The sequence below is a fragment of the Podarcis bocagei genome (assembly GCF_964188305.1).
Source record: "Podarcis bocagei genome assembly, chromosome: 5".
Classification (NCBI taxonomy): Eukaryota; Metazoa; Chordata; class Lepidosauria; order Squamata; family Lacertidae; genus Podarcis; species Podarcis bocagei.
Genome location: NC_138129.1, coordinates 28,785,642 through 28,801,708, shown reverse-complemented (window position 1 = coordinate 28,801,708; position 16,067 = coordinate 28,785,642). Strand labels below are relative to the sequence as shown.

The 16,067-nt window shown below is 43.9% G+C and overlaps 2 protein-coding genes across 12 annotated transcripts in view; one reads left to right on the top strand and one right to left on the bottom strand.

Annotated features, from left to right (window-relative positions):
* The window catches only part of LOC308588109 (uncharacterized protein), a 336,103-nt gene that overhangs the window by 184,823 nt on the left and 135,213 nt on the right, over positions 1-16,067 (bottom strand). The window lies entirely within an intron of this gene.
* The window catches only part of L3MBTL1 (L3MBTL histone methyl-lysine binding protein 1), a 43,579-nt gene that overhangs the window by 7,141 nt on the left and 20,371 nt on the right, over positions 1-16,067 (top strand). For all 6 annotated transcript variants that reach the window (XM_081196127.1, XM_081196132.1, XM_081196131.1 and 3 more), the window contains 7 exons: positions 6,400-6,563; positions 8,620-8,843; positions 9,581-9,728; positions 11,490-11,634; positions 12,705-12,831; positions 13,435-13,522; positions 15,524-15,615. In XM_081196127.1, the coding sequence (XP_081052253.1) occupies positions 6,400-6,563; positions 8,620-8,843; positions 9,581-9,728; positions 11,490-11,634; positions 12,705-12,831; positions 13,435-13,522; positions 15,524-15,615 (988 nt within the window). The remainder of the gene's footprint in view (positions 1-6,399; positions 6,564-8,619; positions 8,844-9,580; positions 9,729-11,489; positions 11,635-12,704; positions 12,832-13,434; positions 13,523-15,523; positions 15,616-16,067) is intronic.

Below are 16,067 nucleotides of genomic sequence, written 5' to 3'. Positions count from 1 at the left end.
GGGGAAGTGGTGGCTAGGTCCAAGTGCCCATACTGGTTGGAGTGCTGCTGTCCCCCTGAACCTGCCAGAGATATGTGAGGGACCCAGAAGAGTGAAGTTGTCCAGGGACCCTACAAACCTAGAGCTGCCCCTGCCTGTGTATACTGGGATACTGGGAGAGGAGTGGGATAATCAAGATGAAAAAGTGTTTGAGCATGTGCAGAGTAGCATACCTGTGCCTTACTACTGATCAGAAAGAACAGCACATTTGGAATTACTACGAGGGCTTTCATGATCAGAAGAGAACTGAGGAACCTCTTGTTTTGGAAATAAAGCTGGGTGGATATGGATAGGAGACATCAGGATTTGGTATTGGGAGAAAGGATATATGCAGGCCATTGGAAACAATAGATATGAAAAAGGAGAGAAGTGTCGTTTCAGATTATATCTCTGAAAGGAAAAAAAGGAAAAAGCAGGCACACACTCTTTTGCAAATAAGAATAGGCAGTTTGAGACCTCCATCTTTCATCGGAAGTGTTGCAGCCTTGACAGTGAGTTCTGTTAATTCCATTTCAGATAATGTGAATACTCACTTTTTCAGCAACCAAGTAGTCTGGGTCTCTTGAGGTCTCCTTATTACCGGCCACTATAGTTATATTTGAACAGTGCTTTGAAGGACTGCTAAATTCCACATGACAGGAGATTGCTTTACTGTGAACGCATTGTGTGGTGCATGTACAACCTGAATCGGAGTGTGTGGATTTTTCTAAAACCCTCGGAAAAAACCATTGCAGGCTTCCACAGCTGAGCTCAGCCTCCTGCGAAAGCTTCTTCTGTGCATCCAATGCTGAGAAACTGAGCGTGTAACATGCAAATGTGTTTGTGGACTGGGATTGTGTTTGTGGCTGCAGGACCCACCCACAATTTATACTTGTGCCATGGGAAAGAACACTTCAGACATACAGTGGCACACATGAAGGGTCTTTTCATTAGATTTGAATGGATTTAAATTGGAGGCAGGAGCTGCCATCACCACCACCCATCTCCCTTGCTCCACACATCGGTTCTTCCAAATTTTGAAAATATTTATGGAAGACAAGGCTCTCAATGGCACTAGCTAGCATGGTTCTCCCTGTTGGAGGCTGTATGCCTCTGTATTGCTGGGAATCACAGCTGGAGAGAATACAGTTGCATTCAGGTCCTGCGTCTGGCTTCCCATAGGGGCATGTCTGCTTGTCACTGTGAAAACAGGATGCTACGTAGACTGGATGGGTCACTGCCTTGACTCAGAAGGGCTTTCTTAGGATCTTAAAAGGGTTAGACAAATGTGTGGGATCTCAGGAAGCTGAAGGCAAAACAACTGGGAAGTTCAGATGCAAAAGTCCAGAAGGGAGGGGAAATGCAGGAAATGTTTTTTTTTCTCCCTATGGTTTTAGCTCTTTCCAACCCCATTGAATGAACCCCCCCCCTTTTTTCATTTGTTTGTTCTTATATCAGCTGAAAAACTGCTTTGCTTCCTCTGAAGCTGCTCACCAGCACTTAGCACACAGGCAGGAGACTTAGCAGGTCACCACTCACAGACCTCCTTGCTACAATTTCAACTCAAATTAGAGTAAATCATTACGCACATTTTATGCAGACCTGCAGCTTCTTTTGCCCTTTTTTCGGTTGGGTAGATGCAGAATTGCTGCATTGTGTGTGCACGTTTGTGTATAATGTCCAAGCGTTTGTGTAGGCTCCATGGTCAGTGTATATTCCATGCTTGGTGCACACAGCAGTTTGCGCCAAGGTAATGAAGTGTTTTGTGTGCTGTGCCCCATGGCAGAATGGCGATGCTCATAATGCCTAGCTTAGTACGTGTGGAGTGTAAGGCAACTTTTCTTTCTTTGTACCTTGTGTTACAATCGGAGTTTTTTTTTCCTGGGGCTACTGAAAGGTACACAGTCCCAGCACCTTTTTTCGAGAAGAAAAGCACTGATTACAACAAATGATTTGCCAGAGGAGGGATGGCGTTCAGCTCCGTTTTTTGAAGAAGAAGAAGCAGAAGCAGGAGACAGGCTTATTTCCTGTCAGAAGCAAAACTAAATAATCTAGATCTGAGAGTTCTGCAATTTGGGATATGTATAGAGCATCTTTAGAACCAAAAGTGTAACATTTCCTCCTCCCAGTCACTGAAACCACAGAGATCTGAGCCTCTGGCGAAGAGAAACAATTGGACATGGAGCAAAACTGACAACCTGGTCCTCACTAGAAAGTGAGCCCTGGTGATTCCGTTCGAATTTATTTCTCAGCTAGCATGTTTGAGGTTGCAACATGAGCTGTGTGCAGATTAGGCCAACTCTAGGAAGAAGACAAAGGTAGGAAGACCTCAAAGCCGCACTGAAAGTCAATTATTTGGCTCAATACATTTCAAGTCAGCAGCCACTCTGTGGAACAGCCTGTAAGGGAGATGCCTTTGTTGTACTATTTTTGATGCCTGACAAACATGTTTTTTGTTTGTTTAGGGAAGCCTGCTCAGATTTTAAATTTTGTGATGTGCATTGGTTTTTAAAGTTGTTGATTTTATCTATAGTTTGATAATGCTATTATGTTGACTGTTTTAAATGTGTGCCTTTTTACCATTTTTGAATGAACATTACATACTATGTCATGTAAACCAATTCGATTATATATAAATATTGCTAAATATATGTAAATAAATAAGTCAGTAATGTGACCCCCCGTTTCATGGCATCTAGTTTAACACAACTTCTTTAGTTTCTCCTCTGTGCCCAGTGTAGAAATGCAGTGGGCAGCTGCAAGAGGGATGGACTCTCTCTTCTACTTCCCAGTAGGCTGGTAAACCATTTTTCAGGCTAGTAACTCTTGTGGGCTTATTTACAAGGCTGATATAAGTCTTAAAAACGGCAGGCACCAGCCTTCCCAGCATGACAGTGCTCTGCCACACCTCACACACATTTTGCTCCCCCCAAAAAAAGTTCTTTACACTCATTCCCCCTTCCATCACTATGCAGCTCCCCTGATGAATAAGTAAAAGAAAACGCAAATACAAACGTGTTTATTCTTAGAGTAGCTAACATATCCTCCAAGTAGCAAGCTACCAAATCTATTACACAGGGATTGGCATATAAATGCTACAATTACTAACTTGGTGCTTGCACAATTTTAGCAACAATTGAACTACTGTATCAGATAGGTGTTGTTGTTTTTTAAGTATTGTCTTCTGTAACTGGGGCAACTGAATAACTATTTCGTTCTCTTCTGAAAGGCTGCGATGATTGCCTGTGTGCTTCTTTTATATCTGGTGTCTTGAGAACGGCACCACAAAATAGAATGGTGCTGTGCAATAGCAGGGACAAACAATAAGGGATAGGCTAGCCCATCATTGTCCTGCAATGCATCTGACTGGCTGCTGGAGGCACAATAATGCTGGTATATATGGGACCTTGCTCTGCTTCATCAAGGCAGTTCTCACTGTATTATTAGGAGCTAATTTCCAGAAGGGTAGCCATGTTGGTCCATTGTAGCAAAACCAACAAAGAGTCATCTTGTGGCCCCTCAGAGATGAGCAGGTGTATTGTGGATCACAGTTCTCTTTATCTGGCATGTGAAGTGTAATCCAGAATCGGCAAACACATATAACATGTGGTGAAGGAGAAGGAGCTCTGATCTCTGCATCCTCTTCATAGGGAAAGAAATACTGAACTGATTTCTTTCAGCCTTGGAAGACGTAAAGGTATAGCAGAAAGGGTTTGTGGGGATGTGACAGACCTAACTCCTTGTTAAATTGAACTTAAGTCTCCCCACCCCACCCCCCAAGTAGCCTCCCATTGTGACTGTCTGAATAGATAATATTTGGGGCTAGCCAGACCTGTGGCTGTTGGAGGTGTCTCTCAGGCCTTTCTGACAAATGCTGGTATGTGGATTTCAAAGCATTTTGATGCAGGAACAAGGTTTGAAGACTGACGCTCTGTGTGCTGCTGACAGATGGATTTTAAACGTAGCGCAAGCTTGTTTATATGAAAACAGCTGCTTTTATTAGGCTAGCTGCAAAGAAATTTGTGGAGAGATTTCAGGAGTTGTGAGTTTTGTTTTGTTTTACCAGAAGCAATTGGTTTGAGACCTTGAGACGAAACGTCTGTTTCTCAGGAGTACCAAGCCCTCTGAGTAGGCTCTGGGTCATTCCTGTTCAGTGGAATTCCTGCCAGCTTCTATAAAGGGGTGTCGTTAAAATTTGATACAGTGAGAGCTGTCAGTTTGCAAACTCAGTTCAGAAGAGAAGCATGGCAGGTAGAGACACTGGTACTGAGTCAAAAGTACATCCTATAACAGCAACCATTAGCTGCAGACAAAATTTTATCACAAGAACCAGGTTCACCCTACCGCAGGCAGACCCAAAGATTTCTCTTCTGATCTCCTGTACTCCCATAAGATTAGAATTATGGAATAAGGCAAAGGGACCCTGACCATTAGGTCCAGTCATGGTTGACTCTGGGGTTGCGGCGCTCATCTTGCTTTATTGGCCAAGGGAGCCGGCTGGTCATGTGGCCAGCATGACTAAGCCGCTTCTGGTGAACCAGAGCAGCGCACGGAAACACCGTTTACCTTCCCGCCGGAGTGGTACCTATTTATCTACTTGCACTTTGACGTGCTTTCGAACTGCTAGGCTAGCAGGAGCAGGGACTGAGCAACGGGAGCTCACCCCGTTGCGGGGATTCAAACCACCGACCTTCTGATTGGCAAGTCCTAGGCTCTGTGGTTTAACACACAGCGCCACCGCATCCCTAAAGAATTATGGAATACCAGACATTAAATTAAAAAACAATAACAAATGAAACATTATGTACAGGCTCATAATGCCAACATTTACTTGCTGGAGGAACATGGGGGGGGGGGTGACTCCAGCCATGGAAATTTTGTCAAATTGGACACAACCCACTATTCATGTGGAAAGGAAAACCTCATGCTCAATTTCAAGTATCAGTGACATGTGAGCAAAGATGCAGACAAATTCACTCTTAAAAATGTTTCATAAGATAAGTTATAACCAGGCCAGACTGCCCTATGCTACTTTGGTCCTGTATTCCTGACAACATCCCTCTCACCCCAGTTTCTGGTATTCTTTTCTGTTCTACTCGGATGTTCATGTGCACTCTTAACTCCACAGAGTTGATAACCATCTATTTGCATTCTTCTGTTGCCCTCCAGTGGCCATAAGAACACTGAGGATCAGCTGTGCTTTTGACTCCAAGCTTCCAAAGGGATTTTGAGGCTTTCCAGAGCAATGCTAAATGCAGTGTTGTTCCCCCTTTTTTTGCAGGGGATGCAGAGCTTCATGCTACATTTCTCTTGCAGAGATTCCTCAGCTTTCCACACTCATACCAGGGAAAATTCAGTTGTTTTGGTTGTGACAGTGTTGCGTGAAATATGATTGCGTGAACAAGCACTTAATGGACACGGCTATGATGCCAGCATTGATGAGTGACACAACCCTCTTCATACCAAAGACATGCCATTTGTGACTTTAAAAACGTTATAATTATGGCAGCGCTCCCTTGTGCTACTGAAGCCTGGGACAGTTCGTGTTTGAGTATTTTCCTCTTTCAGTATGTTTTATATAAACATGTTTATCCCACATTTGAAAACTTTCAAGGCAGCTCACAACTTAGGTTTAGAATCAACCATTACCAAATAATACAGCAAAGTTTTCCAGCAACCATAAACTCCTCAAGATCAATTACTAAATAAATAAAATTCATCTACACCCCCCCTCCCACGGATATGATATATTGCTATACAGTGGTGCCCCGCAAGACGAATGCCTCGCAAGACGGAAAACTCGCTAGACGAAAGAGTTTTCCGTTTTGGAGGTGCTTTGCAAAACGAATCTCCTATGGGCTTGCTTCGCAAGACGACAATGTCTTGCGAGTTCCTGCTGGTTTCTTTCCCATCCCCCCCCTTTTTCTAAGCCACTAAGCCGCTTATCAGCTGATCCGATCAGCAGATAAGCCGCTAAAAGCCGCTAATAGCGCTAATCCGCTAATCCGTCAATGGGCTTGCTTCGCAAGACGAAAAAACCGCTAGACGGAGAGAATCACAGAACGGATTCTTTTTGTCTTGTGAGGCACCACTGTATCATAAAAAACAACAAAGCAGTTTACAAGAATAAAACCATAAAAACGTTAAAAACAGACATTGATGAACCATAATGGATAGTTAATTTGATCATCCAATATTCCATCCCTGTGTGCAAAAACAAATAAGTGATGTGCATGCAAAATCTCGCATGAGAGGGGACTCTGCTGTCTATATCTGTCCCTCTAAAGAAAAATAATGGTGATACATCTTAAGTTGCCTGTGATTCACGTACACTTCCTCCCAAATGCTAAATGGGATCTCTTCTTCCTGGTTGTGTTCCAGTTCTGTTCTGTGTGGCTTAGGCAAGGTAATGGATGGACGAGCAGAGATGGAAGTGATAAGAAGCACAAAAGGCAACGCGACAGGGGAAGTCAGTGTCCATTTGGTTGCCAATGAGAATACTGTGCAACATGCCCACCTACCAGCAACCGCCTTCATCATACCAGGTAGGTACTTGGAACTTGAAGCATCTCGCTGTCTTTTCAGAGTCTCCTGCTGCCATTGCTTCCATTCTTTCTGGTCCAAAAGGCAACAACTTATGTTTATGGCCCAAAAGGCAAAGCTAATACCCACCTGCTCTGTCCACTGGGTTCTGTGTGTTTGGTCGTTCAGTTTGCAGTTGAATGTATTTTCAGGGCACGTTATTCAAAGCTGGCCTGTGTGCAGTGTGGTGAACGAGGACCCACTCACAGACCCCTGCCAGGCATACCTCTGAAGCCTGTGAGCAAAGTAGAGGGTGGCGTCCAGCTAACACATCCCATCTACAGTGGTACCTTAGTTCTCAAACCCCTTGGTTCTCAAATGCTTAAAACCCAGAAGTACGTGTTCCGGTTTTCAAATGTTTTTGGAAGCCGAACGTCTGATGCAGCGGTCTGCTATTGTTTCCAGGGACCCTGCACCAATCAGAAGCTGCACCTTGGTTTTCAAACATTTCGGAAGTCAAATGGACTTCTGGAATGGATTAAGTTTGGCGCTTTTGTTTTTGCTATTTGTTTTGTGTTTTTGAGGCTTTTCCGGTTAATTTGTTTTTGTGATTGTGTGGAACCCAGTACAGCTACTCATTGATTGATTGATTGATTGATTGATTGTGTGACTGCGGAAATGGATAAAAGCCCCCCATCCAAACAGTGACTATCATCAGTTCAGGTAAGAAGAAAAAAAATAATTTTGATTTTTATGATCTACAATACTGTCTTATTTATTTTCTAGTGCAGTACATTGATTATTGCTTTCATTTTATGGATAGTGGTCTCTTTAGATAGTAAAATTCATGTTAAATTGCTGTTTTAGGGGTTGTTTTTAAAAGTCTGGAACGGATTAATTCATTTTGCATTACTTTCTATGGGAAAGCTCACCTTGGTTTTGGGACACTTTGGTTTTGGAACGGACTTCTGGAACGGATTAAGTTTGAGAACCAAGGTGCCACTGTATGCATGGATTTCCATTTGTGCAACATGATTTCCCCCTCTCTCTCCTCCAGCCATACACACCCCACACCATCAAATCTCTGGAGGGTTGGGGGAAACCCCAGAATATATAGAGGGTGGGAGCAGGGGCAAGTCTCATTATGCAAGCAGAAATCCTTGCACTGACGAGTAGCATTACTCGGTGCTACTGTGGATACAGCCCATTCATTTAAAACTCGGATCAGGTAATAGAAAGCAGATAAAGTTGTAGAAACACCTAATGGTGTAGATCAGTGTTGTAAGAAAAGCAAGGAGAACCAAGATGTAATGCTCTAACTTGCAGTAGACATGTGCCTTTAGGACTTGAATTTGCTCTGCATCTATTGATCACGGCGTTCTTGGGGTAGGAAAGGAAGAAGCAACTTTTCCTTCATGCATCTAGACTGTAACATGTTGAGACTAAGGAGAGCAATTTAAGCTTGTAGGCTTAACTATCAAGTTTGTCTTTGTTTTGCCAGGACCTAAAACTGTTCTCACCAAATAATGGCAATGGGGGACTATGCAAAGTAGGTGGGAAGCCTTGGCAGGCTACATAGACTCATAGGATGGTACAGTTGGAAGGGACTCCAAGGGCAATCTAATCCAACCTCTTGCAATGCAGGAGTCTTTTGCCCGATGTGGAGCTCAAACCCATGCCCCTGAGATTAAGAGTCTGATTCTCTACCAACTGAACTATCCCTCTGTAAGTCATTAATCTTACATCACCTACACGTATAGCAGGGGTGAGAACTCTGCAGCCCCCAGATGTTGCTGCTGGACTACAACTCCCTTCACCCCGACCCAGCTTACTGGAGTTGGACTCCAGCAACATCTGGAGGGCCACAGGTCCCCCACCCACCTCTGCCTTATAGTAAAGGATTTGGGCATATCCGCCCTACCCATGTTCTCTTCCAGCCCTCTACTCTGCCCAGACTGTAATGCTGTGTCCCTCCTTTGTGTCAAAATCTTCTGACTGTCTCTGCTGTGGGAGATGTTTTGCACGTGCATGCGCCAGGAGATGGTGGTGACACACTGCTTTCCTTCCCCTCTTCACAAGCAAACACAACCACTGTAAACCTTCCAACAAGCACCTTAGAAATCCAGCGATTCCCTCGGGAACCCCAGAAAAGCGTGGGGTCCGAGAGGCAAAGAGAGGGCATGGGAAGCGAGCCGATCACAGCGACAGTCATCCCCCAGATCAGCGGAGTTCAGACCTGCAACACCATCCGGGTTCTGGAATGGAAGGATGGAGTGGCCACTCTCCCTGGAAGCAACCTGAGGGTAAGCGGAAGAAAGTCTCTTTGCTGTTCCTAAATCCCTTTCTCCTCAGCATTCTAAGGGAGCATTGGGTTTATTTATTGCTTCGTTTCAAATTCATCAATCGCTTTAGAAGCAAACGTTGCTCAAACAGTGTACAATAAAATAAAGGGAAAAAATAAGAAAGGACACTACAAACTCTTTAAAAACAATAAAAGTATTGTACAATTTATTATTCCATAAAATGACTGGGTCACACTTCCAGGAATGCCTTCTTGAACAAAAATATCTTCAACAAATGCTGAAGTAGTAAGGCACTGGGTGCTTGTCTAATTTTAGTTGGTAACTGATTCCAGAGGGATGGAGTTGCAACACTAAAAGCAGTAATGGTAGCACCAGAGGCTTCTTAACATTACACAAAGGGTTATGCATAGTGGAAGGCTGGGTCCTTGCATTTTGAGCTTTTTTTCTGGATTGTGGCTCTTTAAACTTCCCCTTTGGAATCTTCAGCGACAGCACGAAACTCACTGCTTGCTCTTGAGCTATTTTTCCAATCTACCCTACCCTACAGGATTGTTGTGAGGACGAAACAGAGTGGTCCCATGTTCATTTCCCCTAATCTCCTTGGGGCAAAGGCAGGATACAGGTGTATTGATGACACCGCCTTGATTTCATTCCAGCAAAATACAGCCATTGCGCCTAGATTTCTCTTGTTTTTCCCCCTCCCGTAACTTGTTACCTTCCCTCTCTTATTGATGTAGTTTCGGATAAATGAATATGGGACGCTGAAAGTGGTCAGTGCGGACAAGCTTTTGCCAACAGAGCCCCTAAAGGAATGCCACTCAGAAAGAGATGGAGAGGATGAGGCAGCAGCGCCTCTCAGCAAGGATAATCCCACCGTGACTCAAGGTGAGGATTGCTCCTCAGCAAGGGTTCAAAACTTTGCATGGAATTTCGCTTGTAGAAGCCCTGCTGGGCCATGGTGATAATGAGAATGCTGGGGTGATATTGCTACCTCCTAATGTTTCTCTGGCTTCACACATGTGGAGAAATGTGTGATTTAAATGTATAATTACAGGTTCCTCAGATGTTTTTTTTTCTGTTGGAAGGCTGCGTTCACAGCACACGTTTAAAGCACTATGATACCACTTTAAACCAGCGTGTCTTCCTCCAAGGAATCCTGGGAAACGTCATTTGTTAAGGATGCAGGGAGTTGGTAGTATAGCTGTCAACTTTTCCCTTTTTTAAAGAGAAATTCCCTTATTCTGAATAGGATTCCTCACAAGAAAAAGGAAATGTTGACAGCTATGGTTGTTAGCAGACCCCTATTCCCTTCACAAAGTTACTTTTCCAAAGGTTCCTTGTGAAGAGAGATTCACTGTTATACTACTCTGTGTGTTGTAGTTCTGTAAGGGGAACAGGGGGTCTTTCAATAACTCTTAGCAAGCAAACTACAGCTCCCAGAATTCTTTGGGGTAAGCCATAATGGTTTAAGGGTCGCGGGTGGCGCTGTGGGTAAAACCTCAGCGCCTAGGACTTGCCGATCACATGGTCGGCGGTTCGAATCCCCGCGGCGGGGTGAGCTCCCGTCATTTGGTCCCAGCTATTGCCCACCTAGCAGTTCGAAAGCACCCGTAAGTGCAAGTAGATAAATAGGTACCGCTTTATAGCGGGAAGGTAAATGGCGTTTCCATGTGCTGCTCTGGTGCCGGTTCGTCAGAGCAGCTTCGTCACGCTGGCCACGTGACCCGGAAGTGTCTGCGGACAGCGCTGGCTCCCGGCCTCTAGAGTGAGATGAGCGCACAACCCTAGAGTCTGTCAAGACTGGCCTGTACGGGCAGGGGTACCTTTACCTTTACCTTTATAATGGTTTAAAGTGCTTTAAAGGTATGGTGTTAATTTGGCCTAACTTTTGTTCGAGAACACTGGGTGTCTGTGGCAAATCCCACAATCGGCGTTGTGTGTATGAAAGATCATTGATTGATTTATTTTAAAACATTTCTAAATTGCTTAATGGTTAAAATCTCTCAGCAGGGCACAAACACTAAGCCAGCAACAAAAAAACTGAGGTGAAAGGATCCAGTCTTATGGGTTGGGGAAAACCTGGACAAATATATATGCCTTCACATGATGTCTGAAATAAAATGTGGCAGATCATGCATGGCAGAGGGAAAGGCAGGGTCAATGTGAAAAATGCCCATTTTGGACTGACTGCCCTGTGACTCCAATACAGTACAAATCCAATTCATAAGAAATAACACAAGCAATAAAAATAAAAATAAAAATAATACTTGTAGCACGGTACATTACAGTAGCTGCAAGAGGTGGAAAAAACATTCAGTTGTTCACACCTAGCAATGTTCAGGTGGTCCATGTGGGGGTGAAAAAGTTTGGGAATCACTAATCTATGTGATCTTAGTCATTCGGGTTACCTGAGTTTATTTTCTATCTAGTCTCTGAGTGCTCTGTTACAAGGCACAATTTTGAGCTTGTGTGTCACTGTGCAGACAAGCTAAAGCTGGTTCTTAGCATTGTGCTTCTGACACGAGTGCTCAGACAAGCACTTTTGCCACGCCAGAATCTGGGCCAGCTGGCCGGCCTGCTGCTGTTGAGTTCGCTTGTGACCAATGTGGCCCATTTGAGTCTTTTCTTCTCTTTTGGTTTCCCTAGACTCGGATGTCCCAGAGGCTCCCAAGCTGCCAACCGCGGACAGCCTGTGCCATTGCAGCACCTGCGGCCGAAGAAACGTTTCAGGGTCAGCCCAGGAAGGAAGAGGGTTTTGCAGTGAGAACTGCCACCGGCAGTTCAAAGAAAGGTAAAAAAAGAAGAAGGGGGGATGCTGTCCTTGCATGATAGGCAGGAGGAAGGGAGGAATTTTGCAGCTCTGCATATTCCTAATTCTTCTGATTTGGAGAGAGAAGAAATGGAGAGAAAGAAATGCTGCTGTGTATCTGCCAGGACTGGAAGCTCTCTTTCCTTTGGGTGGGTTATATTAAACTTGCTCCTGTGCTGAAATGTGCTCCCCTGCCCCAGTTTCTCAAGAAGAGGAGACATCCATTTTTATTGCCTCAGTCACAAGAATTCAGGGGGGTTTTGAACTCACAAATGGGCCAAGGATAGTGTGCATGTTTCTTCTTTCCATTAAGCGTTTCTCCAGCACTCTGCCACCTCTGTCTGCACTTCCCTCATCGGAAAAAGGCCCCATGGGACAAGTTACCTCATGATGTCTTCCCCTTGGCTTTTAGTGTCGGCACCTGAGAAGATGGGCAGAGCACAGACTGCTGGTGACTTGATTTGTAGGATGAAAGAGAGGCAACACATCTAGGAGGGTTTTAAGAGCAATATTTATAGCATTTGTGTCTCACAATGCTTCCAGGGAGTCCAGAGTGACTTATGTGAGGGGTAATAATAATAATAATAATAATAATAATTTATTATTTATACCCTGCCCATTTGGTTGGGTTTCCCCAGCCACTCTGGGCGGCTTCCAACAGAACACTAAAATACAATAACCTATTAAACATTAAAAGCTTCCCTAAACAGGGCTGCCTGTTGGGGCCAGGGCTGGGGTATCACATTTTATCCTTAAAACAGGCCAGTGAGGTAGGCCGGAGCATCAGCTGACATACTATGGGCTTCCCTGTCAGTTTCACAGCTGAGCAGGGACTTGAACCTCTCGTCTGGTTGGTACAAATAGGTCTTGCTTCCCTAAAAAGTCAATCCCCTCCAAAGTGAGGCTTTGCCTCCTCCATTCAGTTTCTACAGTGATCACAATTTTGTTGCAGGAGCCGGTTCTAGTGCTCAAGGCCAAGCAGTTCCCGTTGCTTGAAAAACATGGTTGGCGGTAGAGGGCCTGAGTCTGCAAAAGTTTGCTTTGCTTTGTAGGTCTGTCATCGTGGAGAATTCTGCTGGCAGCACCAACTCCACTGAAATCCTCAAGCCAGTGAAGAAGCGGAAGAGGAAAGATTACCAAAGCCCCTCCGAGGAGGAAGAGGAAGAATCAGAGCAAATGGTACAGCTGGGGTGTTCTTCCATATATGTGCAAGAGTCCCAAAGCAACATTGTCTTTTCATATATACAATTCCTCATTTCATTGACCTGACTGACTTGTTTCTAACTGATTTTTTTTTTTAATACTTTAACTGTCAAAACTTGTGTGAGGGATTCAAATGTACGTGCACTGTTAAAGTGGATTAGAGCTCTCTCCTGTCCCAGTGCAACAAATCTACTCTTGACAGTAGCTGGGTTTTTTGCAGTTTGGAAAGTGATGGGGAAATTCACTGAAAAGTGTGGGGAGAATGAATGCTGAATAGAAGGCATATAAATGCCCCACAAGCAAACCAGGAGGAATGCTCAATAAAGACCAGACATAGTCTAAGCTCTGCATAAGCTCAGTGCAAACAAATCAGGATGAATGGTCAATAAACAAGGTGTCTAGAGGAGCCCACAGGTAGCATAAAAACGATGCAGAATTTCGGTATTGTTTCATCATGGGGAAACTGATCTTACAGCAACTACCCTAGGACTTCTTTTCACTTGGATAAATAGGGGAGTCTGAAGTTAGCAGTAAATTAATTCAGAGTAGGAAGGTTTGATTTTTGTTTGTATGATGTAGGAAGTGAAGCAAGAGGAGACAAATGGCTCTGGGGGAGAACTTCCTGCTGGCAGCATGGGGCATGAAGAATGGAACACAAGTCAGCCTGGTAAGCTCATCGCATAGATCTCTTGCTCAAGCCATTCAGATTTTCTGTTTACTAAGATGATTCCTTGCATAAATAAAGTGTGGCACTCCTTATTTACTCCTGTTCTCTGGAAGGTGGAGGCTAAACTGTATTGGGATGGAGTGGGTTTGGTTTAAAAGTTCCTGTTAGGCTAGTCAATCAAGAGTTCTTCTAGAGTCTTATGATCCAGTGGTGCATTTCAGAACGCTGCAGAGATTACAAAACACACAGAAACACCTGAAACCATAAAATAGATATTATTAGAAGTAGTCGTTGTTATTTCCTACATTTATATCTAGCTGTTAAACCATTCAAGCAAGTGCATGTATCTGTCTACACAACTTGGATTTTTTGCTTCATATAATATTTTTGTATGGCAGTCCCTGCCATTAGCTTACAACTGGAGGCGGGAGGCATTTAGCTAGAAAGTATTAGTAGTTTGGGTGCAGAGGAGAGATGGTGGTGATGCAGTTGGAGGCTATTGTAAGTCAATGTAAAAGAGCAAAAATGAAATACTTAAGTCTATTACATTTAAAGTTATTTAATTGATTGAATCGTTTCAATAAAGCCACAGTGTAATGCAATTACATTGTTAGTGCTGAGTCTCCTAAGTCATCCCTTTGCATTGATTGACCAGCTCACAGGGAGGCAGGAAGAGGTTTACTTCATATTGCGCAAGTGGGGAGAATACGGCTTGCTTGCATTTGCTGATGCTTCAGTAGAGAGAGGACCAAAGTCTTAATTAACATAATGAAAACTAAACGTTCTAGGAGGGGTCCACCCATCTGCCCTCTGTCTGCTGCCTTGGGGAAAAGGGGAAGCTCAATATAGGAAGTGCTTTCCTTATATACTGCATCAGAAATGCAATCCACTCATGATTATAAAGGGTTGGCCATCATCCCATTAACTGAGTTGTCACATGATGGAGTAACATTATGCATAATGTGGAGGAAAACTAGATAGAAGTCTCCCCCCTCCAATCTCCCCTAATGCTAGAATCCTGGTATCATCCAGTGAAGGTGGATGCTGGGATATTCAGGGCAGAGAAAAGGAAGGGGTTTTTTTTAATTACACACAGTGCATGGTTAAATTATGCACTAAGTTAATGTTTGATGTTTTATTATGTTTCTGTATATGCTGGAAGCCGCCCAGAGTGGCTGGGGCAGGTGGGGTACAAATAATAAAATTATGATTATGATTACTAATTATGAAATTTGCTACCACAAGATGTAGTTAGTGATGGTCACCAAGCTGGACAGCTTTAAAAGGGGACTAGACGAATTCATGAAGGTTTAAGGCTATCAATGGCCACTTGTATGCCTCTGAATAAAAGCTATTTGTAAACGTGGGGGGGGGGGGAGAACATTACAGTTCACCTGCCCTGCTTGTGGGCTTCCTATGGTAAGAAAAAGATGTTGGACTAGATGGGCCTTTGGTCTAATCCAGCAGCTGTTTTTCTTATATTCCCAGTGTCTGTGACCAGCAAGAGGGCAACTGCTGAATCAAAGTCAGAATACCATGCTTTTGGGTAACATACATCACTTGTCCTGCCCTCAATTACTGTGTCTTCAAAAGGCGGAAGTAGTTGAGGGTCATAAATGGCAGTACAGTGGTACCTCAGGTTACAGACGCTTCAGGTTACAGACTCCGCTAACCCAGAAATCGTACCTCAGATTACGAACTTTGCTTCAGAATGAGAACAGAAATCACACGGCAGCAGCGGGGCGGCAGTGGGAGGTCCCATTAGCTAAAGTGGTACCTCAGGTTAAGAACAGTTTCAGGTTAAGAATGGACCTCCAGAACGAATTAAGTTCTTAACCTGAGGTACCACTGTATGTGTGGCAGGAGGGCAGCACCAAGAGAGGACAGGACAGGGGAACTCATTTTCCTGTTTTCTGAACCTTGCCCCCAAAATGTCTAAATGCCAATGAAGCTACTATTGCTTTGACCATTTAAATTTGGTGTGTGTCTTGCTGTTCTCAGTTTCCAGCGAGGAGAAGACAGAAGGTTGGACCTGGGCATCTTACCTTGAAGAACAGAAAGCCATTGCTGCCCCTCTAAATCTGTTCCAGGAAGTGAGTTAACAGTGCCCCTGTTTCTGTCATCTGTGGGTGTACCTAATCCCAGCAAATTCTAGGAACTGTAGTTCCATGAGAGGGATTTCTGTCAAAGAATTCTTAGCACCATCTACTGACCACAGTTTGCAGGACTCTATGTGAGAATCTGTAGCAGTTAGACTGAAATAAAAATTGGGTAAATTAGGAATGTAAATATGGCCAAGTGTGAGGAAACCTCTTATTCCGTTAGGAGTCAGTCTCTATTTTCCGCTGCCTTCCACCCGTGTGTCCTTGTTTCCAACTCAACAATTTAATCATGGCTTCTGCTTTATTTTCCTTAAAAGTCTAATCATGCTTTTCATGTGATTCTTCTCAGTTCCATTTATTTTCAGTTGTTGTTTTTTTGCTTTTCTGTCAGTGGAAAATCACATGGGAGAGTAATTCTAAAAAGGTGTTGAGGGAATAAAATG